The sequence below is a fragment of the Dermochelys coriacea genome, chromosome 6, assembly GCF_009764565.3.
Source record: "Dermochelys coriacea isolate rDerCor1 chromosome 6, rDerCor1.pri.v4, whole genome shotgun sequence".
Lineage (NCBI taxonomy): Eukaryota > Metazoa > Chordata > Testudines > Dermochelyidae > Dermochelys > Dermochelys coriacea.
The window spans coordinates 80,589,350-80,615,349 of NC_050073.1; the positions used below are offsets into that span (position 1 = coordinate 80,589,350).

A 26,000-nucleotide genomic window follows, 5' to 3' on the forward strand; every position below is an offset into this window, starting at 1 on the left:
CCAGTCCAATGGGAGCTACTGGAAGTGGCGGCCAGTATGTCCCTTGGCCCGCACCACTTCCAGCAGCTCCCATTGGCCTGCAGTAGTGAACCACAGCCATTGGAAGCCGCGATTGGCCAACCTGCAGATGCGGCAGGTAAACAAATTGGCCCGGCATGCCAGGGGCTTTCCCTGCACAAGCGACAGAACAAGTTTGGGAACCACTGCTCTAGAGCAATTGTTAAAGCTAACTCCTGAGGAAGTCAGGGCCGCAATCTGTGATAAGAGGGCCTGCAGGGGACTGTCTGTGGCTCCATAATAACTAGTATAGTATTTTGAAAGCACCCATTTGTTACTGGCTGACCTGAGATTGGAGCTCTTGGCTGTGTCCCATACCAGGCAGCGTGACAGTGGGTGCAAAGCTGGTTGAAAGACCATACTTGAAGACCAGAAGTTATCAGTGGTTCACTGTCAAACTTGGAGGGCATATCTAGTGGGGTTCCACAGGGGTCAGTCCTGAGTCCAGGACAATTCAGTATATTCATGAATGACTTGGATAATGGAATGGAGAGTATGCTTATAAAATCAGCAGATAACAGCAAGCTGTGAGGGATTGCAAGGTCTTTGAAAGACAGGATTAGAATTCAAAATTTCCTTTGACAAATTGGAAAATTGGTTTGAACTCAATAAGATGGAATTCAGTAAAGACAAGTGCAAAGTACTTCACTTAAGAAGGAAAAATCAAATGCACAACTACAAAACTGGGAATAACTGGCTACATGGTAGTACTGCTGAAAAAGATCTCGGGGCTATAGTATATCACAAATTGAATATGAGTCAACAAGGCGATGCAGTTGCAAAAAAGACTAATATTCTGGGGAGTATTAATAAGAGTGTTGTATACAAGACATGGGAAGTAATTGTCCCATTCTACTTGGCACTGATGAGGCCTCAGTTGGAGTACCATGTCATGTTCTGGGCATCACACATCAGGAAAGATGTGAACAAATTGGAGAAAGTTCAGAGAAGAGCAACAAAAATGATAAAACATTTAGAAAACCTGACCTATGAGGAAAGGTTAAAAAAACTGGGCATGTTTAGCCTTAAGAAGGGAAGACTGATGGGGGACCTGAAGAGAGTCTTCAAATATGGGAAAACCTGTTATAAAGAGGACTATGATCAATTTTTCTCCATGTCCACTGGAGGTAGGACAAGAAGTAATGGATTTAATCTACATCAAGTGAGATTTAAGTCAGATATTAGGAACAAATTTAACAATAAAGATACTTAAACTCTGGAATAGGCTTCCAATGGAGGTTGTGGAAAACCCCATCATTGGAGGTTTTTAAGGTTGGACAAACACCTGTCAGGGATGGTCTAAGTTTACTTAGTCCTACCTCAGCACAGAGGGATGGACTACATGACCTCTTGAGGTCCCTTCCAACCCTACATTTCTATGACTCTATAGTCTTCTGGCCACTTGGTGTCTGATACATTCTAAGAAATCAGTGTTGGATAGTTATGAATGCTTATTCACTAGTGAGTCCTGTAAGATGTTCCCTATAGACATATTTAAAAATAGTATGTATGTGGTAGTGTTAAAGATAAAAACAAAAAAGGTCCTGTCACACAGATGTGAAGAGATATTGCTTTTCTTATCTTCAGGTTATATTCTCAGATTTGGTCCACAGAGCTTTAGCTTTGAATCTCCCATTAACATTGATGGGAAATAAGTATGGCTCAGACTGAGTCCCTTCTTCTCTCCATATTTAGTTATAATAATGCTACTTTCCACATACACAGTGCATGAGATCCAGTAATCTCAAAGTGATTTACAAAGATGGGTATTATTTTCTCCCATCTTACAAGCAAGGGAAACTGAGGCACTGAGCGGAGAGCCGTTCTCACAGTGAGAAAATTACTGAATTAAGAATGGAAACCCTGACTCCTAGTCCCTTTCCCTTATCACTAGACCATGTTGCTTCCCTTTATGCTGCAATGGCTAATACCACCTAATACATTTCACCTGGGCACCAGTTCTTAAGTGTGGTTATTAGGGACTTTAAAGAATAATTTAGTTGTTTAAAATAAATTATAAAGGGAGTTTTCAGATACATTTAAACTAGCCAAAACATTGGATCAAATCTTGTAGGTTGCTTCTCCCCAGCCCTGGCTGTCCAGCTGAAAGATAAAGATCAAAAATCAAAGAAAATTAGTATCTATGGTTTAAAAAAAAAGTACATTTAATCTGAGATTTTCAGACGAGCCTCAGGGAGTGGTTTAGAGATGAACACCTTGCTTCCTTTTGAAATTCCCAGCATTAGAATTTAAGATAGGTGCCAGATGGACAGCCCAGGGATGGTAGCAGTGCAGTGTGCCTCAGTCTTGAGTTGAAGGAGCCACATCTAGAAGTGAGATAGCATTTCAGTCTACGTATCTATTCTACCTTGGTTTCTATGCTTGAGACTACCAACAAAGTTGTAACTGGGACATCTGTCTGCTAAGAACTGGAATCAGAGCCCCAAGTCTTTCTATACAGACTATACAGTAGCCATGACCAGACAGTAACAGCATCGAATGATGTAGAGATGGAAGGCTGAATGTCCCATTTCCAGTTCCCTACTTAATCATTAAAGCGTTTTAAAAAAGCTTGTTGGCTATGGCTAGAAAATAACTAGAGTGGGCCAAATATTCAAAATTTGTTCATAAATCAGTGCCTTCAAGTTTTGTGCCCTGAGAAGTGGCATTTTAGGTAACTCAAGTTGTTATCACTTGCAGGAAATAGCAGGAAGTAATTTAAAAGCCAGGTTGAGGCCACTTTGAAAACTTGTCCCATTTTTTTTCATATTTTGCCTCAGACTTCTCTCTAGTACAAATACTGCATATTTTGTGGCCATTTATATTTCTCCTTAGAATCAAATATCCTTACTTTCACTTCATATTCTTATTCAGAATGCTATTTTACTGTGTTGACTTATCTTTTTTCTTTGAGAGAATGTCCACTCAGACCCCTTACACAGTTTTCTGAGGGCTATATCCTCCATTCCCACAAAAAATATGTGGAAATATCCAAAGCTGAACTACTTGGAAATATCTATGAAATCTTTCAGTTTTGAGGGCGGATCCAGACAGAGTGGGAAAATGAGGATTTCCAAATGTAGAGAGACAGAGGATATATGTAACAAGGCAAATGACCATGGTGCTTGGTCTATTTTGCTTCTTCCTCACTCTCTACCAACTTTATGACTGATGTCCCTGTTATTGACTGGCCACCCCATTTACTGGGCTCCTGTTCATGGAAGATAAGGAGGAGTAGGAGTTACTGTTATTGGGAACAGTCTTAAATTGTGTTGTTTTTCATAGCACAAGGTATAGGCCAGATTGTGAGTGGTGTGAAGTGGCCTGTACCAAGTCTGTGGTAAGAGGGAAATGCAACCGCATGGGCCACCTTTCCCCTCTGCCTCCCACCTTATCCTCATGAGAGCTTTTTTTTTCCTTCTGCACACCACACAATAGATGGGAGCATGTTGTCCTGTAGGCATAATTGAATATGCTGCTTGTTTCCGCATAGCTCCCAAAACATCATTCCAAATCCTTGAATCATGACCATTGGCCACAAAGCTATGTGTATTTGTATGGCATATGTCACTTTTTCCCCAATAACACTTACCACTTTTTCCCCAGAATGAAATTCATCCCATGTTGTGTGTTTGCTATAAATACACAACTCAGCTGTTTTTTTATCCTTTTTGTCCTGTTCCCTTGTTCTATGTTTAGCATGAATAATGACCAAATTAGAACTTTAGGCTGTGACCTCACACCAATTTATTCCTTCCCCTCTTTCTGTATTTAATATATTTCAGATACGGAAAATACCAAATCTTTGTCCTTTTTATTTTGATGTTTATCAGGAATGGAAACATTCCAAAACAATCAGCCAAATACCTATGCTTTGTTCATTTATTGCCTTCTGTGAAGATAAATTGACTGTACTCAACTCTCTTCAGCATTTTTCTTCACCTAGATATTATTGCCTTGTGCAGCCACCCCAAGGTGACTGTTATCACTTAATTAAATCCTTGCACGCTGGGAAGAAAAAACAACATTGTTCGTTCATAACCCCAAGGAGCTTTTTTTTTAAAGCCACTAAGCTTTTCCCCTGTTTTATTAACTTATTCCTGGCTACAACAAGACATACTTTGTTGATGAGCAAAAGGTTGTATTAGCTTTTTATTTTCTGGAGAAACTTATCTATTCTCTGGAGGGGGAAAAAGTGCGGACATTACAACAAAGAAAAAAAAGGAATCTCGCCAAGCCTTACAATTCTAGTAAAGGTCTCTGTAAACATCAAGCAAGTAAAGAGAATCATGGGAGTAGTAGGGAGGAAATGAGAAAATAAAATGCAAACATAAAATTGGATCAAGACAAAAAGTAAGATGACGTGTATATACACAGGGAAAACTATTGCAGTGCTAAGGGAAAATTGGCATAAAGAACAGCTCTTTTGAAGAAGGAAGATATATCAGTGCTCTTTATGTTACTGTGTAGGGCAGCATCTTTTTATTAACCTCTTGGTTAATGTGCTCTGTCCGTACATTGATTTTAGACTGCACAAGACTGAGAACTCACTTTTCTTTTGTTACTCTTACATGGTTCATAATCCTGGGCACCCACATACTTGAAAACTGTAAGAGGAAATATCACAGATGAGCCATTCATTAGGTACATGAGACCCATGTTCTGCTTTTATGTTGTTTTAAGCACAGTACTTGATATTGGAAAGTTCACTTGAAGTGAATTGCCAGCATACGTACAGTGATTTAGGTGTCTTTTAGCTCATTTCAAGTTCATTAAATGAAGGGCCAGAAAATAGGTTTATCTATTCTAAAATTTGGGCTCAAGCAAGCATACATATTTGTTCATGATGCTAAATCATTTGGCCACCTGCTATGTTCAACAACATAATAAATGCTATTTAAAATATTTGCAAGAGCAGTTTATGCTGTGATATATGGAAAGCATTGTATTCTAGTGTGTAACAGGAAACAGATTTTAAGTAGTTGGATAATTAATATTTTTGAAATATTATCATTTGTCACATGTAGACTATAATTATAGTGGTTCATAGACAGTTCTACATATTTGTGTGTGAACCACATAATATTGATAGTTTCTCTTAATCTGATCCAAATCCTCATGCACTGCACAGTCTGTACCAACATTCACATGATGGAAATCCCAGTTTACAAAGGAGTTTCAGCATTCCCATCTGGAATTTCCTACTTCTGTGCATTTAGGGTCTTGTCCAAAAGCCAACTGAAGTAATTGGGAATCAGATCGATAATATTTTCCAAGTCACCAGCAAAATTACTAGTACTTTTATTGGTCAAATACTAGTATATAACACTTACATAACAAGTGGCATCTGTGGCTCTTGAGACAGATTATCAGGATGTATGTACAGGTCTGCAGTCTCCAAAGTGCTAATTTAACAACATTTATGTGGTTTAATTTTCTTATTTTAAAAATAGTGATACAAATCTCACATGGACTCTAAGAGTTCTTCCAACTCTGTGCTGTCTGGGGCTGTGACCGCTGGGTTTTCACCAATATACTGTTTTTACCTTTTATGTCAGTATCTATGCGGGTCATCTATCTAGGCATTTTAATGAGCTTGTCACTGTGGTACCTGAGGACCCTTCTGTTTGGGGTCAGGGTAAAGGCAATATTTCTCTGGGGATTTTATTTGGTTGGTTGGTTTGGTTTTGGACTTTTTTTTTAACAATCCCCAAAAAGAATCACATTCTGTATTATCTTAGGCTTTAATGCCTTATGGGTCAAATTCTGCAAATGCAGGTCCTGCTGTCTTCATTGGAAACTGCATGAGTATATCAGTGGGTAGCATTTGATCCTTAAACATGGAGATCCATACTGGGGGAAATTTCAAACATTTGAGCTTTAAATGGATATGTACATTTGTTCCTTTTCTTTCAGAATATTTTCTGTTATGTTAGTTAATTTTCAAAGATACTTCCTAACCAGTTTTCTTTGTCTATTGACTCCCAAGTTATAACTCAGTATTGGTAATATTTAATTAATTTTCATACATAATTTTAACAACAGACTGTGATGTCACTGACAGGATTTGGATTTCATTGCAGCATCAGGCAGCAAGCACGGGTCGGTTGTGAGTGAGAGTTGAAATAATACAAAGGATAGACAGAAAAAGTCTGGCCAGGTAGATTGTAATTTTTAAAAATGTGCTTTAAAGTTTCCTGCAGTATGAATGGTCCCTCTTTTAGGCTCAAAAAGCATTTTGAGCTTCTGGGTTCTTTGTGCTTTGGAGAGTTTATTTTCTAATCTGTTAAATAGTTTAATTAAAAATAAAAGTAGTTGATCATATATAACACAAGAAGTCACCCCGAGAAAGTTGATATCCCAAATCCTTCCAGTTTCCTAAGGTCAGTGATAGGGATAAGAAACATGGTTTGGATTTGAACCAATTTGAGCCCTGTGTCAGAACTTAAACCAAGTGTTTTTAGATGGGCAGAACATTTGGTAATATTTCTGTTGTAATTATTCTGCACTTCTCCTTCTTGATTGAGACCAGAAATATTAAATACTGAGGAAATGATGTTTCTTTTCCACTACAGTCTGACTAAAAACAGACCAAAGAAATTCAGATAAATTTAGGAACTCTTTAAGGATTCGCTATTTTTCACCTCATTTTTATTTGGCTTCCAGATTTACCACCACCTTCAAGTCCATTGCCTTTTTTAAAAATTAATTTTGTTTTTTTTCTGTTAAGTACTGAGTGTTATTGACAATTAAAACTGCAACTTTGCTTGCAAAATCATGTGCTCTACTAGGTCTGTTATGTAACATCATGCTGAGTGTCCAGTCGGGGAAGATCTCCGTGCAAAATCTAAACAGGGAAGGCATTAACAAAGTATAAGAGAGAGCACCTGCTTGCCTGTTTTTCTCAAAGCTGGCTTCATGAGACTGAGAGGAAGGGAGATGAGCCAGAGAGGAAAGAAGCTGCTAAAGACAGAAAATTGATTTGTTGATGTTATGGGGGATTTCATTTTATTTTTTTTTTTTTTTACACAAAAAGATAACAGTGAAACTTTCACTAAAAGTGTTTATGTTGAGCCACCACAAACAAAACTCAAAACAATTAGTGCCAGAGAGCAAAGGAATTGCCAAAAATCAACATATCAGAAGCAGTAAAGTCAGGGAAAAATTATTCAAGTAGCCAAGACAGTGAGAGAAGGAATTCAAAACAACCTGCATAGAAAAAGGCACCAAGCCAGCTGGTGACAACTGATTAAGAATTAGAAATTAGGCCCTAGTCCTGCAAACACTGACTCATATGCATTGAATGAGGTTACTCATGAACATACAGTTAAGTACATTTGTAAGCGTTTGCAGCTTCAGCCAAAGTGAGGTAGGCATGGTGGGTAAAAATCAATGACCTTTTAAAAAAAATCCTAAATATCTGATTTTTAACAAAATTAAAATAGTATATTTTATTTAAATTAAATAAGGTTCATTTTAAAAAAATAAACCTATTATAAATTTAGTTTGAAATTGGTAACCTATGTTAAGGCCTAAACTTATATTATATTAAAATGTTTTAAATTAAATACAAAAACTAATATTAAGCAGAATGTTTGTTGCCAAGATTTAAAGAAAGTCATCCACTGAACTGATAGAAGTCAGTGGCTATGCACCTGGAAACAGAATTTGTTGATGTACTAAACCAGCTTTTGATAGCAGCAACTTCTTCTGTAGGTGCAAAGAGAATACTTTCTTCATTTCAGTTTATTCAACTAGTTGAATTTAATGACTAGTTCATTCAAAGACAAGACACTAATTGGGAGTTGAAAAAGGAGGAAAGATTGTTTTCCTCTTCCAATCTCTGAATCAAAACTAGTATGAATAAAAACTAGGTGAGAGGATGAAATCTACTAGCTCTAAAGTCTTGAAGGATATGGTGATCAGAAACAATCAGTTCAGTTCACTAACTACAAATGATACTTCCTTTGTTTAATAAATTAATTAGTTTTAAATGCAAGACATGTTTTGATACACCTTTATTTTCTTATGTATCCAGCAAATTAATGGTAGTTTTATTTAATAACAAAATTAAAATGATGATTTTGTTCATTTTAATTGAAGTTGATATTCCATCTAAAGAGAGTTTGACATTAATTGCAAGTAAAAAATTATCAAAAAGAAAAGGAGTACTTGTGGCACCTTAGAGACTAACAAATTTATTAGAGCATAAGCTTTCGTGAGCTACAGCTCACTTCATCGGATGCATTTGGTGGAAAAAAAATTATCGTAATCTAGCAAAAAGTTAAGATATATAATTGCTTAAATAAATATGTACAGCTATAGCGTATCCTCCTGGTTAGCAAAAAGAATCACCAAATTTAGTGTAAAGGCTATATTTAGTTGCAAATCAGTGTTTTAAAGGTTACCAACCAATGAGAACCAATCTTCCTTTAGGAAAATAACTAAAAGGTACAAAGGCAAAACACAATTAAAACAGGTGATTTAAATCAAGATTTCTTGATTGCAGATTTAAATTGTGATTAAAATTGAAGTGATTTAAATCAATTCACCATGGAGGCAGGAGAGCGTTCCTAATTACATGGGGGAGCAGGGAGAGAAAAAGAGGGCTTCCAACAGCTAGGATAGGGCAGGGAGAAAGAGAAGTTTCCAGAAGGCAACACTGGGTCAGACCAATGGTCCATCTAGCCTAGTATCCTGTCTTCCAATAGTGGCCGATGCCAGATGCTTCAGAGGGAATGAACAGAACAGGGAAATTTATTGAGTGATCCATCCCCTGTCATCCATTCCCAGCTTCTGGCAGTCAGAGATCTAGGATTACCCAGAGCATGGGGTTGTGTCCCTGACCATCTTGGCTAATAGCCACTGATGGACCTGTCCTCCATGAACTTTTGATGTTCACAACAACCCATGGCAACAAATTCCTCAGGTTGACTGTGTGTTGTGTGAAGTAGTACTTTCTTGTATTTATTTTAAACCTGCTACCTATTAATTTCTTTGGTGACCCCTGGTTCTTGTTTCAGGTGAAGAGGTAAATAACACGTTCTTATTCACTTTCTCCATACCATTCATGATTTGATAGACCTCTCTCATCTCCCCCTCAGTCTCCTCTTTCCAAGCTGTAAAGTCTCAGTCTTTTCCATCTCTCCTTATATGGAAGCAGTTCCATACCCCTAATCATTTTTGTTGCCCTTCTCTGAACTTTTTTTCATTTCTAATATATCTTTTTAGAGATGGGGCAACCAGAACTGCATACAGTATTAAAGGTGTAGGTGTACCATGGATGTCTATAGCATTGTTATATTTTCTGTTTTATTATCTATTCCTTTCCTAATGGTTCCTAACATTTTGTTAGCTTTTTTGTCTGCCACTACATATTGAGCAGATGTTTTCAGAGAACTATCCACAGTGACACCAAGATCTCTTTCTTGAGTGGTAACAGCTAATTTAGACCTCATCATTTTCTATGTATAGTTGTAATTATGTTTTCCAATGTGCATTAGTTTGCATATCTCAACTTTGAATTTCATCTGCCATTTTGATGCCCAGTCACCCACTTTAGTGAGATCTCTTTGTAACTCTTCACAGTCAACTTTGGACTTAATTATCTTGAATAATTTTGTATCATCTGAAAAGTTTGCCATCTCACTGTTTACCCCTTTTTCCAGATCATTTATGAATATATTGAACAGTACTGGTCCCAGTACAGATCCTGGGGGACACCACTATTTACCTTTCTCCAGTCTGAAAACTGACCATTTATTTCTACCCTTCATTTCTTATCTTTTAACCAGTTACTGATCCATGAGAGGACCTTCCCTCTTATCCCATGACTGCCTACTTTGCTTAAGAGCCTATGATGAGGCCTTCTGAAAGTTCAAGGATCACCCTTGTCCACATGTTTGCTGACCCCCTCAAAGAATTCCCTTTCCAAAAGCCATGTTGACTCTTCCCCAACATATTTTGTTCAGCTAAGTGTCCAATAATTCCGGTCTTTACTATAATTTCAACCAATTTGTCTGGTACTGAAGTTAGGCTTACTTGTCTGTAATTGCCAGACTTGCCTCTGAAGCCTTTTTAAAAAATTGGCATTAACATTAGCTATCCTCCTGTCATCTAGTACAGAAGCTGATTTAAGCAATAAGTTACATACCACAGTTAGCAGTTCTGCAATTTCATATTTGAGTTCCTTCAGAACTCTTGGATAAATACCATCTGGTCCTGATGAGCTATTACTCTTTAATTTATCAATTTATTCCAAAACCACCTCTATTGACGCCTAAATCTGGGATAGTTCCTGACATTTATCACCTAAAAAGAATGACTCAGGTGTAGGAATCTCCCTCACATCTTCTGCACTGAAGACCAATGCAAAGAATTCATGTAGCTTCTCTGCAATGGCCTTGTCTTCCTTGAGTGCTCCTTTAGCACCTCAATCGTCCGGTGGATAGAGGAAGGATAGAACCTAACAATAACAATGTATGTTTACCAATGTATGTTTAAGGCATTATGGTTAGAAGAACTGATGTGTAGAGTTGTTCCTTAATTATCGTTAATTAGCACTGAATCCACAGAAAATAAGTATCACATTTTGGGGAGAAGGGAAAGAGTTTGCATGTGTGGATCCTTGACACCACAGAGTAAAGCTGTTTCATCAAGATCTCTTTGGGGAGAGGCTTTAAGCTGCAGATTTGTTACAAATTGCACTGTAATGGATAGTAAGTGTTTGGAGCAATTGTGTCAATTTTTCCTTGGGTTGAAGGACACAATGCACAGATTGTTTACATGTACAATAGCATTAGGAACTGTTGTGTCAAGACTTATTTGGAGCTCTTTAGCTAATACTGAGTGTGGTTATTGGCACACCAGGCACCTACTGTATTCTATTGTGTCATGAAAGTCTTGAAAGGATAAATGGACACAACTCAGACATTAGGAATGGCAATATACAAAAACCTGTAGGAGAACACTTCAGTCTCCCTGGACACACAATAGCAGATTTAAAGGTAGCCATCCTGCAGCAAAAAAACTTCAGGACCAGACCTCAGAAAGAAACTGCTCAGCTTCAGTTCATTTGCAAATTTGACACCATCAGCTCAGGATTAAACAAAGACTGTGAATGGCTAGCCAACTACAAAAGCAGTTTCTCCTCCCTTGGTGTACACACCTCAACTGCTAGAAGAGGGCCTCATCCTCCCTTATTGAACTAACCTCATTATCCCTAGCCTGATTTTTGCTTGCATATTTATACCTGCCTCTGGAAATTTCCACTACATGCATCTGACGAAGTGGGTATTCACCCACGAAAGTTTATGCTCCAATACGTCTGTTAGTCTATAAGGTGCCACAGGACTCTTTGCCACCTTTGTGAAAGTCTTGAGCATTCTTTGATGCACAGGTTATTGATACAATACAGTGCAATTGCTTCAGGATGCTCTTAAGGGAATATCATAACAGTGGAGTTTCCACGCATGCACCCTAATCACCCCATGGTAAAAATCCATAGGAAAATTTTCACATAGTTCTGTGCATGCACATAAGCTGCATTTCTAAATGGACAAATTGTATATTGTTCCTGGGTTGAGACCTTGTATTCCAAATTTCTGCCTGTAGCGTGTGTGTGTATATGTATGTGTCTGTGTCTAGATATGTAATATATGTTGGACAAATTGTCACACACACGAAAATAGGATTCTGTAGTGGATATGCAAACAGACCCTTAATTATAGCAGCACTTGCAGTTGCCACTAGAGTATATTAATTTGAGCAAAAAGAGTATAAACCTTCTTCAGAGAAAGAACTGTTCTGTGCTGTTAGTTGATATGCTTGAATTTATGCAAGTATGTTAGTAAACAGCAAAATCCATACTTATCTTTACATACCCAGGCATTAAATAGTTGGTGAGCTCGGGGGGAGGGGGAAGCAGAGCAACATTCCTTACAGCCTAGAATGGGATTTGATTCCTGTTGACAGCAGAGCTACATAGTGTCTTCTCACCTGGTCTCATATTCCAGCTGTGAAACAGAAGTGGAAGGTCAACATAGCAACTCAGTGCTGTAGTGGTAAACTGAGTTGTTATCCTGAAATCATTCAGGACCAGGCTTCAGATTCCATCAGAATTGATTTTCCCATAAGTGGGCATTCCTTCTTTGTGTGGAATATACTTCAGGAATGAAGCGCTGCAACCTCAAAACACTTCAAGAATGCACTGAAAACCAGTATAGAAATATCGGATTTACAAAGTGGAACACAGAAAGATTGGATAATTCCTTAGGGATAAGGTTCTGAAACATTCCTATTAATGTAGATCCCAACTGATTTCAGGAAATAAACTGTTTGTTTTCTGCTATTATGGTTGTATTCACAGTACTTCTTTATCCAGAACTCCAGAACTATTAATTATACTGAAGATTGAAGGGATAAAAAGCAAGAGTACCAAAGAACAACTTCAGAATCCTTTCCCCAAGTGGAAATTTAGGTTTCAGTGTGTCCAAACAAAATTTTCAAAATTAAACTTTCAATAGCTGGCAGACTCAGATTCAAGATGGACCAGATTCTCTCCTAGGTTGAGAACCACAGGTATATTGGGGGAGATTGTCAGTGCTCATTACAGCTCTGATTCTGTGGGTTCGCATGTTCCAGCCCATGAGTGAGTTACAGGAGGCTGCTCTAATTTATGCCAGCAGTGCATGAGTCCTAAGGAATTGATGAAGTGGATCTCTGTGGTTCTTCTCCCCCTCAGTGCCCAGATACAAGGGGTGACAGTTGGTACAGGATTCAGCTGTGGCAATGGATTTCAGCTGAAAGATGGAGGAATTCTCAGCTGTTGAGTTATGGCCAGTTTCTGACTTTTGTGCACCGCTCATTGAGATTGGAAGGAAGGAGCTGGCCTGATATTTTTATATTTCATATTTTCAGAGACATTCTTAACACCATGCTATTTTAACATGCCTTACAAAGAGCACAAATTGCTATAATGCATCAGACAACGAATGTATTTTATTTCTTCATTGAGATCTATTTCAGGTATCAATACTGTCTTTTAATAAATGTAATTATTTATTATACAGTGCTGCCTCTGCCTGCAGGGACTGTCCCGCAGCTCCCATTGGCCGCGGTTCCCCATTCCCAGCCAATAGGAGCTGCGGAGTTGGCGCTCAGGGCAGGAACAGCACACAGAGACCCTCCCAGGAAACACTTCCAGGAGCGACACGGAGCCAGGGCAGGTAGGGAACCCCACTGCGCCAGCGGACTTTTAGCAGCATAAAGTCTCCCAGTTTGGCTTCAGTCGCCGCCGGGAGATGAAGCCTGATTCTGCGAGACTCCTGGCCAATCCGGTCGGGTTGCCAACCCTAGTTAAGATGGAATTTTTACATGCTGAAACATTCACATGGGTTATTTTCTTTCAATCTTAGAGCCATTAAAGTTACAAATATAGCACCTGCTTGGATAGACACTTGTACCTGTTCAGCACTCCATTGAAGTTAATGGAGTTCCCATGGTCTGACCCCAGGAGTCCAGTAGTGGGACCTGAGGCCTCATGCTGCAAACACTCACTACTTACTATTGTGCTTACTACTATAAGCAATTTAACACAACTTCTGTGCTAATTCTCATGGGAGCAACACTATGCAAGTACTTCCAGCATCAAGTACGTCATTCAGGATGGCACTTTGCAGAACTTCATCTACCTACAACTGGCATGTTTTATATCAGATGAATGTTTGTACGTCTAAAGAGCAGGTGCCACTGGAAACTGAAATCCTCTAGAGCAGTGCTACTCAAAGTGGTGGTCCGCGGACTGGTGCCAGTCTGTGAGCCATCAGCGGCCAGTCTGCGCGCACATTGGAAAAAAAATTAATGGTACCCCACATCAGATAGCTTGAGAAGCACTGCTCTAGAGCCAAAGAAAAGCTAGTCTGCAGGCAGATCATAATTGCCTGACTTGAAGGGACCACATTCTTAGGGCAAGAGATAGGTAATGCAATCTCTGTATGATAGCTCTCTCATCCTAAATAGATATTTTGGTTGTACAAGGTGGCATATAGTGTCTTTGCAGAGATTCTGCAATCCACACAGCCTTGTGCTAAAAGTAGGAAACCCATAAAATTCAAGGCAACATGTTCAGCATGAACTGGCATCCTAGAGATGTAAGGTCAGTGCTTTAATACACAACTCCCACAGAATGGAATTTAATTACGTGAGGCAGCCCTGAGTTCCTCCCTCAGCAGTCCTTCCCTTCCTCCCTCCACCCCATTTCTCTCCTTTTCCTGTATATCTTTCTTCTGTCAGGTACCTGTTTCTTAAAAATGAGGGGGTGGCGGTGTTTCTGTCCCCTGTTTATTTTACATTGCAGCTTTGTAAGTATAGACTTTTGGAATAAGTAGCAACAATTAAGACAAGATAAAAGGGTTTCCCTACTATTAAAATCTTATACAGAGACTGCACAATGAAAAAGTTATGCTGGTCATCTAGATATTGGAAATAGACAAGTAATTAAATAGACAAGTAATTACATCATCCTCTCTCATGTGTGTACTACAGAATAAACTATTAACATTTTCAGATTATTCCAAAGGAACCAAATAATGTAAGTACAGTCGCTCTATTGAATGAAAAATGCAGGAGTAAAAAAATCATCCACTACAATAGTTTAGTGTCTCCTGCTATAGTATATCTAGTCATCTTCTAAAACGTTTTACTCAGTTAAGGTTGTCTGCTAGGATACCCTCCCTATCCTCTCTGGGATGTAACACCATCCAAGAGCTTCAAGCTGTAGTAGGTCATAAGACTATTAAAACCGTAATCTCATGGAAACCTAACGTAAATTAAAATAATCTACCCAGTCAGTTGACTTTAACTGTGCAAGTGCTGTATTGTATGAAATATCAAAATCTCTCCCAAACATATCAGTCTCTGCCTGTATGTCATCCTCTACTTCAAGATCATAACAACAATTTCAAGAATTAAGCCAAGCAATTCAGGTCACTTGATCAAATTCAAGCATAAAAATCAGCAGAGATATGTGATATATAGAATCTTAGCTCAAGTGTTCCACCAAAAAAAAGTTCACAGAGGTACTTAAAATAATTTGCCTTCTCTCATTTGACTCCATTTCATCAGTTATTTCTCATGGTTTGGCCTTGATAAAGTGTCTGCATACTACATAAAATGTTTGGCTAGCATAATTTATTTTCAGAAGCTGGATACGTAATGAATGCAATTCCTCTGTCTTGGAATTTCTTTTTCACATTAATAAAGCTCCTTCTGTTTTTTAATAACATTGAAGTGCAGGTCAAGGTTATTACTTTCTTTCTTCCTGTAATACCAAATTTTCAGTGGGTCTGGCAGCTTTTAGAGTGCTATTTTGTGCATGTTCATAGGGTAGTTTGGGACGATGTAACAACTGAAGGCAGCCTTCTAGCAGAAATTAAAGTTAAACTATTATCCACAAGGTGGTGGTCCCCAAAAATCTTTCAGCAGTTTTGCACACAAAATATTGCCAGATCCTTAATCTCTGGTTTTCCGTGAACTCCCACAACTCTGCAATTTATAACCATTTAATGATTCTCTGCCTCGTCTGTGATATTACCCATTTTATTATTACTGAATATGTCCATGAATGCAGCATCAAAACACAGCAATCAGTTTTCAAGTGTTACCATCCCATCTGAATTTCTAATTTTCTCTAATATTCCATCTACTTTGCAAGTGAGCTTGGTAAGAGATCTTAAAACAATATCAATGAAAAAAGTCTGCTCATGCAATCATTTGCTGTTTGCGGTTCACCCTGTCCCACAGAGCACAGATTTGGTGGGTGATGCTTCAGGGGACTTGGCAAGTTCTTTCACATGCTTTTGCCTCTTTGGTTCAAAGTTGAGAAAAGGTTTTCTTAAGATTGACTGGTGGGGTTTTTGTTTTGTTTTATTTGCAATTGTAAATTTCATCCAGTCTCCCCATCCATGGGAGTAAAAAGCAAGAGGGAGCCAAATTAATAACTGACAGCAAAGCTCTCTCTAGCCATGTCCTTTGAGCTTGTCCTCTTACCTCATCCTTTCATTTTAGTTTTGTTGCCAAATGTGTGTCACAGACTCAGTCAGACTCCATGCTTAGTGTAGTTTATTACACTGGATGTGTTAAAATAAATAAAATGGTGTTGGTATCAGAGTTGAAAAAGTGAGTGGAGTGTACTGCAGTTTGATTTTGTGATTAGAGAGGATTTTCATTCTTCAGGAAAGGGCTTGGAGCCCAAAGAACATTGCAGTAATTTCCTATGATCTCACCTTTTATTTTATTTTATTTGGGATTTCTTTGTTCTCATGCAGAGAAGGCAGAAGAGCACGAATAAAGCTTTTGGAAATTTCTATAAATTAATAAATGCCCAAACTTTTGATTTTTTTACACGTCTCAAATACACTGCACATTAAATCATATTTCCAGGAATAAGAGTTTTGGTTTTTTACAGTACTTTGTTGCAAAAGCCCCAGGCACAATTTGTTAGGTTTTTCTACATAAGTAGTAAAGCTTTGGTATATTTGTTGGAGTTACCGTAGGATACCATTCGGATATCTTAATAGTGATAGCACAATAGGCGTGGTTTGAAGCCTCAAAACAGATTTCCGTTAACCTGTTCCTTATGACATTGTTGCATATTCATGAAGTTTGAAGGGCCCTGTCTAATTTTTACTAGTGAGACAAAAAAAAAACCCCTCACCTTTAACTGTTGTTTTCGTAAATTATTGCTATGCTATTTAGCTCTGTTACTGCAAGAGGAGAACCATTTCCTTAGGTAAATGTCGGTCGTCTCCAGTGAAGTCTCTCTTTAGTAATAGTAAAATATTTTTAACTGTTATTGCATGCTTTATATCTAATTGGTGACAGGCACTGTGCTCAAATTAATGCTCAGCTCCAGTTATAATATCATTATGTCATAACAGTGAAAAATTCTAATTAAGATGATCTGTTTGCCAGGAAAAAGTTTAGTATATCAATGAATCTATTTTATCAGGGGTGAACAGTTTGCTCCTCATCCCCCTAATCAGAGCCTGATTTATGAGAAAAACATCACAGATGTATGCTGCATTGGACAAAGAACACATGCCTGCATTTAAATCATGTATATCTTACTTTTTACTGATGTAATTGTGAAATATGTTCTTTTTGCATTCATAATTAGGGGGTGGAACAGATGGTGAAGGCTTAGTTTAAAATAATCTGTCATTAAAATAACCTAGCCTATTGGTAATTCTTCACTCTAACTGGAGTTTAGGTCAGGGTAACAGGGTTTTTTGCAGCATTGGAATACAAGAGAAGGAATTAGGGACTTCATGGATAGTATGAGATATGAGGATATTCCCCAGGAGAACACTGTTGTAAGATTTCAGTCTCTGAAATTTGGGTGAAGTGAGAATATGAAAAAATACCAGGGACAAAATTCCTCTGACAAATATAAATCCATTTAACAATGCATTATACATTAATACTCATTCAATCAAAGTGGTACAGTTAGTTTCATATCCTGCAAGAAAATAATTCCGCAATTTCACAAATACTAGAAGAGCCATTCAGTGTTTTGGGTTAAAAAAGACTTAACTTTTTTGCATTATATAGATGTCATTTGGCACTATTATTGAGAGGTGATACAGCTTCTGACTTTTACATCTGAATCTCACTTCCTTCATGTCTACCACATAGACTTATTGAGATATGACATAGGAAATCTTGTATCAGTCTTGTCTGGCTAACTTAGAACTGTTTTTAGTAATAAGAAGACTGTCTCAATAAATCAGATACCTGCCTGTCTTTAAAACATTTATTTAAGTGTTTCCTCTAAGATTTTGTTCTCTAACTGCTTTGAAGAAAGCATACAGATTTCAGCATGGTATTATGATAAATCTTCTTGAGGAGGGGCAGGTATTAACATTTGTGTCGGTTCTTTTTCATCTTGGTTAATAATCAGAAAATTCTACATAGTGGGTAAGAAGATGTAATTAACCCTTTGACCCCAGAATCTTAATTGGAGCCTGTTGAAAACAGTGGGGCAGTTTTAAAAAAATTAAAAAGTAGCCTGTGGTGATTGAAACAACATAATAAATAATGGTTTTCTCAAATCAAAATTAAAAAGTGCTATGAAACTTCACCTTTAATCACATCTTATACATAAGCAATAAGTATAAACTGTCTCAAAATAGGAATATTATTAGTCTTTTTCTTAGATCAGAGATGCCCAAAATTTGGCCATCTGAGGGCCTCATTAACAATTTTCAAGAACCCCAATAGTGAGCATTAAATTGAGCTGATGGCAGCCAACCTCACGTTAAAAACAAAGGGGAAAGGGAGCTTGAGATTGCAGGTCCCAAAATGTATATACCATCTATATCTGAGTGGCTGCTGCTTATGTGAAAATGGAGCATTTTGTGAAGTCTGTTTAGTCTCTGCATGCCGCACCTCTGTACTAAGTTGACAATGGCTATGGAACAGAGTGTAGAACTTTGTAGCTCATGTCTGGTCCACAGGTCGTGCTTGCCTTTGTTTTATAGAGTTTCTCTTTAGAAGTCTGGTCTTTGGTAGTTTCTCTGGGGTCCTCAAATGGAAAGAGAGCTTTAAAATTTTGCTAGAGGGAAACACCTGTGTTTTTCTAACAATAGTTATGCAATGGGACATATGTATGTAATTCAAATCATACTTCCAAGAATATCTTTTTGCTAAACAAAAATTGGCAGCAAACATGTAGCGTACCATGGTGTCAAATAGTCTTCTACAACACACCTTCCCTTAGCCCCTCCACCACTATTATTTGAAGGCTGGATGGTATCTTGGTGTGCACAAAGGACACAGGCTTTATGAAAAATTGAAAAATTTCAACACACCTTACCTAAATAATAAATATTCATAAATAATACCTATGAATAACAAATGAGACAGCCCTTCACAGATACTGTTTGACCTGTATAAGGAACAACAACATTGGCACAAGGGTGCTTAGCCCATCTTTGCCCTCTCATATATTTAGGATGGACTAGATTGCATTAGAAGGTTTTCCTATTTTTGCGGGAGGAGTTGTTCTAGATACTAGAAATTGAGTTTGTCTTTTCCTTCCACCGCTTTAAGGTTTTTCTCTCATTGCCCTGCATTTCAGGAATTGAAATACTTAGCTCCTTAGTAATCTAATAGGAAATTACTTTTTTCAAAATGTGATCAGATGCACATTATATACAACTCATTTTGCTCTTCTGACCCTTTCAAATGCTGAATTCTGTCAGTGTTGATACACAAGTATAACAGGAGGGTGGGGGGTTAGGGGAGAGGAAAGAGAAAGTAAGAGGAGGAGGAGGATTCATCCACCCTCTAGTAACTCAAACTGGCAAAATGGAGGAAATCTTATGGGAACAGTCATGAGTCAGTCACACAGAGAGGAAAAACAGCTTTGTGGTATGCTTCCATGGCACCACCAGTCCAGGAACATCCCAGCTGTAGTGCTTCTCAGGGAACTCCATGAGGCAAAGATGGCGAACAGCCTCCCACAAAGGGATGGGGGAGCAGGAACAGCCACTCCTACACCAGGAAGGAGTAGAAGATTAAAGCTGTTTAACTGAGAGAAGCAACAAATAGGTGATATGAATGAGTCACTATTATAGTGGGAGTTGGCAATGACACCTGTAATTAAAGGTGATTAATACATTCCATTGTAAGACCCTGTTTTCAGTTGCTCTTAACTTTTCAGACTTTAACGATTCAGGCTGAAATTTTCCATGCCTTGTGTCTACTTGAGGATAACTTTTTTGTTTTGTTTTGTTTTGTTTTTTTTAAAGTTTCAGCAAAAATGGTTGAGCTGTTTCCAAAAATGAGGTTAGGGAAAACTATGTTGCTTTGTCAATATTAAAAAAAATGTACTGCCATTTTATTGAGAAGCTTAAATTCCTAAACTTGATGGTGCTCAGATTTACACTTTGTCCAGGATATAATCCAGATGCCTTTTACTAGTTTCACCACAAAAATTACACCAAGATTTGTCCAAATGATTATATAATATAGCAAACAACATAGAAAAGATCAATGAGGCACTCCTGCTGAATTTACCCTTTCGCATAATATAAGAACAAAAAGGCTGAAAATGTAAAATTGACATGAGGAAGAACTTTTTATGCAACACGTAATTAATCTGTGGAACTCATTGCCTCAAGATATTATTGAGACAAAGAGCATAACAGGATTCTAAAAAGGAACAGACATTTTTATGGTTAATGAAGAATATCTTCAGTTACACTAGTTATACATTTGTGCTTAATGACATAAGCCAACTACTAACAGCCTGAGGTTAGGGACAAACTTTCCCAGTTGACCTCTTATTGCATAAATGTCCACTATGGATATTTCACACATTCCTCCGAAGCATCTGGTATTATCCACTGTTGGATACAGGATACTGGATTAACATATATAGACCAGTGGCCTGATTCAATATGGCAACGACTGTGTTCTGTAGCGAGCATGGGGAGATAATGGCAGGATGGTAACGAGTCAATGTTATGTGACTGCTTTTGGAAAGAGGCACTCTGTCAAATACACCAACACATGGCCACAGAGTCATAGGGTTCTTAATACTATTTATAGCTGGGGTTCAAACAATGTTCCCTGTACCATTGGTAGATCCATGTTCCTGAAGGACCATGGAACAGATTCTCAGGACACCCGTAAGCCACAGAGCTTTTAAAGGAACCCTCCTCTTCTGACCTTTCTCATCACGAAGGGGTAAGAGAACAGGACAGAGACACAGTAGCAGAAGAGATGTTAGAGAATGGAGGATACCACATTTATAAAGGTTTTAATTTTGCCCTTGTATAGGTCTAAATCTGAATTCCACCCTTCCAGATTTTTCACCTGTTATTGCCGTTAAAGTTCAAGGAGCCTACGTTAATCATGTGGGGGTGAAAGGGGAGAGATGATGATTTATAAGATGCCGTAAACTGCTTGCATAGTATAAATGTTTTTACTTGAAGAAAGTCTATGTAGATTTACATTTTTATTAATTCGTAAATATAAATTAGAGAGCCTTTCTTTAATGCAATATCTTTTATGAGTGTTTGTTTTCCAATGTGTTTTCGTTCTTTTGCGAAAACACAGATTTTTGAACTAATTCCACCATCTACTACATCAGAGGGGGGTGAACACTTGCCAAAGTCAGCTTCTGACTGTCAGTATGTTAGAAATTAATCAAGAAGCAAAGGAATCAAAACATTAAAAAGCCTCAGAAATCACTGCTCTGTATTTGAAAAAGAGTGAAATTATTGCAGTCACTTTGGCATCTTATATTTTTCTCTAAATTTGTGTGCAACTCTGTTATCTTGTTCTTCCAAGAACATGTTGATCTGAAATGTAATACAGTTACATTTGTGCTTTACACATACCTCTATCCCAAGGCTTGGATTTGGGATGTTTCCTCATTTGCAACTTCTTATAGTATTACTAATCTCTATACATTTGTGATTTTGCTTCGGCAAACACTACATATGTGTTTTGCCAATAATTGGCCTCAATAGAGGAATAAAAATGAAATGCCATGTATTCCCAATGAAGAGGCATATTTTCATCTTGATGTTTAGTGATTTACTCCATGTATCAAATTTAGAATATATCTCTTTGTTTATTAACTGCGGTCGTGTTTCAAAAGCTGTGAATTAATGTGTATAATCGTATCTTGATTTTTCCATTTGATATGGAAACCAGATCTAAAGACTTGAACTTGTCAGAAAAAAGCTGAATCTAGTTTTACACTGAAGGGATGGAAGTCATAAAATTTCGATAGACCCAGCATAGTTGACAGTATCTGTTGATTGGCTTTGTTTGTTCTCCTACAAAAGGCACGTGTGTTTGTGTGTGTGTGAGGGGAGGGAGGAGTAATCCTGGATTAATTAACAAATTATGGCAGTCCATAATGGTTCAAGTGATGATCTGAATTTTTCTCTTGCTCAATTTTTTGGGAGGGGGAATTTCCCCCTTTGCTACTGCATGATTTTTGCAGATAGAAAAACTGAAGTATATTTGGTATTAATTTTTTTCCGTATTTCTTGTTGCATGCAAATGAGAATAAATTACACATAATGTATCTATGATGTAAGGAAGACAAAAAATTCCTCGTACTTTGGTATATACCTGTGTGCTGTTTGTGCATATATAAATACAATAAATTGTAAAAGAATTGTATTCGGGATACAAGTTTAAAATGTTTATATATGTTCTCAATTCAGGCTTTGATGCCTTTGTTTTAATCTGTTACCAGCTTTGCATCAATCTATTCACTTTTTTTTTCTTACTCTGCAGTCCCTGGATGGATTTGTATTTGCACTAAACCAAGAAGGAAAATTTTTGTACATTTCAGAAACCGTCTCCATCTATTTAGGCCTATCCCAAGTAAGTAAAAATTTTCGATTCTAGAATGTAATTGTGTAAGCTGCACTTTTCTGCTAAAGTAATAATCTGTTTTGCAGTATTTTGCATGAATTATTGAATCCATTACTTAAGGTCTGTGTCTCATTCATCCTGAGAAGTAATTGAGAAGTACGTGTCAGTATTGAATGTTCAGATAAAATAAACTTGGGCCTGAAAACTTTTTGTCACAAAGGATCATTATTAATTTATTGAGAACAAATGAAGTTTCTTTTCTCAGTTGTTTTGAACTTTAAACCTCTATACCTCGTAGGAAAGGGACACACTAATAGTACTTCCCTTGTGTCCTATTACTGGATGTTTATGGAGTACCCTTTATTATCCTGGGAGCTGACACAGTGACAGGGAGTCATTTGGAGTCAAGAAATGCTGAAAGAGACCATTAAAATGTCTTGCAGGGAGGGTTCCAACAAGGACATTTTGTAGCCTTCACAAATGTTCACTAATACGAAATGACAAATTTATAAAATACAGTATTTTGATTATTTGTAGTTTAATTGCTGACATCTGTTTTTTAGAGGCTAAAAGGGAAGGAAAAAGGAAAAGTTGCTTATTGTGGCTTATTGCTAATCCTACTGCATTCAGAGGCTTCTAGCCGAAATAGCTGCCTTCTATTTGGATTCAGAAATGCAGCAGAGAGTTTTTGCATGATGATTTGCCAAGTAGGATAATCTACTTCTAGTACAGTCACTCTGAGGAGATAAAAATTGAGATAATGTTTGTGTCTGCTCCTTTAAATGGGAACCCATAGTGAACTTGTTGCTTGAGTAAGTTGGCACAGCTCAGAAGAGGCAACTATTAGTATTGGAAGCTTTCAAAAACTAGTGATTTTGTTGTGCCCCAGCTACATTAAGAATATTTTAAAATAATGAGAGAGATTTTAATGTTTGGTGCTGAAAAAGACCAAATTTAAATATTATCTGCTGAGAATCAGAATAAGAGTTATTAACTCTGCAAATAACACCCAAGCAATTGGCTATAGTGTATACAGCAATTGTGTTTTGTGGTGGCTTTAGCAAACGGAATGATAGAAATAGAAACAGAGCTATTTTAAATTCAGTATTCATGTTCTTGTCTCTCATTGAAGTCCCTAGTTTTGTAATGGGCTTTAATCCCTGCCTTAATCTGTTTGGGAGCTAGTATCAAGGATCTCAGGTTTTGAAATTGGTGCACCACCAGGTTGCTAAAACAGTAAAGAATCAGAACTTTAATGTTGTTATTGTCTTAAACTCATATTAATCTGTTTTATGCATAGTATCCAAAAAAGTTTAATAAGCCAATAAAGAAAAAGGATGAATAATTAGTTTAAGCAGGTAAATGCTAATTAGGGAACTCCTGAAAGGCATCCATTATACACTAGCTTAAAACAAATTTTACAGCGCTGGTTAGTGGTGTAATCCAAATTCTGTCAAGGCAACTGCATTTTCTGTAATTGAGATGTGTATGTTTGCTTTGCATAACAGATGGCTCTGTATGCTTAGACTGATAGCTAGGAAAATAATAATTGCATTATTCTGGCCAAAAGAATATTAGCTCTTGGGTTTTGGCCATTTCAGTCAGTCCTCCTGCCAGCACAGCATATGCACATATATGGATTGGATTTTCAAGGAAATTGATGCATCTGGAATAGTGTGGCCATCTGAAATATCATCTGTTAAAGAAAAATGTGTCTTTAACCCTATGCTAGTCTCTTGTAAAATTTTCTTCCGCTGCTTTTTAACTGTAATAGTTGGTAAGACTCTCCTTATTCTAAACTTGTGTCAAGTTGTTGAGCCATTACACTTCATCCTTTGAAGCAAGCATTCAGATGAATAAAGCAATTACTATTTTTCTTAATTATTTGGTGACTGTAACACATAGGACTTTAGTTATGGGCCAGGATACTATACTAGGTTCTGTACAAACATGGAACAAAAAGAAATTCCCTGTCCCGAAGGGCTTACAGTCTAAGATAAGAGACAACGGGGGATGCAGGCCGGTGGGGGAGTACTAAGAAACAATGAGACAATATTGGTCAGCCTGATGGGATGTGCTCTCAACACATCAGTAGCCTAACCATTGCCATGTTTTTTGTAGGCTTAATGGAACAGTCTGGTTTTGAGGAGTGTTTTGAAGGAGGGCAAGTTAGATTTTCAGAGGTTTATGAGGAGCTCCTCTCAAGCATGAGGGGCAGCATGGCAGAAAACACAAAGGTGCTTGTTAGAAAATGTAACAAGTGGATGATGGAAGCTGGCATCCTGATCAGATCGGAAGAGGGGTCTGACATTTTGATAGCAAATGAAAGGTGATGGGCAGGATAGGGATAGCCATGAAAAGCCTTGTAAGTGAAGACGAGTAGCTTGTGTTTGATGTGCTTGAGACAGGAACGCCAATGGAGGGATTGCCTAAACATGTTACAGTATTTGACATATCATAACATCTCTTTGCATTTACTAATCGAGGTATCAGTGAAAAATTTTGTTGAAAAATCAAGAGCGAGATTATGGACTTCATCATCATAATAAGTGAAATCTGCTGAGGGCCATTGATATACCTACTAAAATATGTCGAGTTGATGTCCCCACCAATCTTTGCTTAAGACATTTGTACTTTATCAGGCCATAAATGAGTAAACATTGTGGACACTGTATACATCCTTACCACATTTTTTCAGTTGCCTTCCTGTAAATGCTGTAAAAATCTTACAGATGCATCACTAGCAGTAGCAAAAGGAAAACTGCAATTATGCATTCAAACGCTTTATTTATTACAAAGAGCTGATTGGCAAAAATAGCCATGCAAACAAATTATTGCAGTACAAAGGAAATGGTAATATGTCACTGCAGTGACTTCAAAATAGTCCAAAGTGAGGAAGCCATTGTGGTTTGTTGTTATTTCATTGAATTGTGATATGTGATGAAGCTGGCAAGAACAAGCATTAATGGGATATGAACACATAAGATATCTTACCTCCAATTCTTTGCATTATAGAATCATAGAAATGCAGGGCTGGAAAGGATCTCGAAAAGTCATCAAATCCAGTCCCCATGCTGAAGTAGGACAAAGTAAATGTAGACCATCCCTGACAGGTGTTTATTCAACCTGTTCTTAAAAATCTCCAGTGACTTGGATTCCACCACCTTCCTTGGAAGCCTATTCCAGATCTTAACTACCTTTATATAAAGTGATATAAGATAAATATTGCTTGGTTCCTCTGTGAGGCTGGCTGAAGGTAGATTTGGGTAGAATGCACCCTGTAGACACTTTGTGAAACTTCTAAAACATTCCATAATGTAAATTCTAAGCTTCTTCAGTTGATTCCTCTTCCTGAAGTTCTGGCTTATAAGTTTTATTTTAATGTCTGGTGCTGCTTTGCTGATAGTACTTTGTTTCTGTTTCTTTGTCTTTTTTATTTAATATGAATGAAAATTAGGTAGCTAATTTTTTTAGAAATAGACAGGAAAAATGTCACATCCAGTTAAGAGAAAACAGTCTTTTGACCCAACTTCAAACGATGA

The 26,000-nt window shown here is 37.5% G+C and overlaps 1 protein-coding gene across 1 annotated transcript in view; it reads left to right on the forward strand.

The window, feature by feature from the left end:
• NPAS3 (neuronal PAS domain protein 3) overlaps positions 1-26,000 on the forward strand; it is an 888,972-nt gene that overhangs the window by 596,563 nt on the left and 266,409 nt on the right. The window contains 1 exon segment of the mRNA XM_038407448.2: positions 22,378-22,467. Coding sequence (XP_038263376.1) covers positions 22,378-22,467 — 90 coding nt within the window.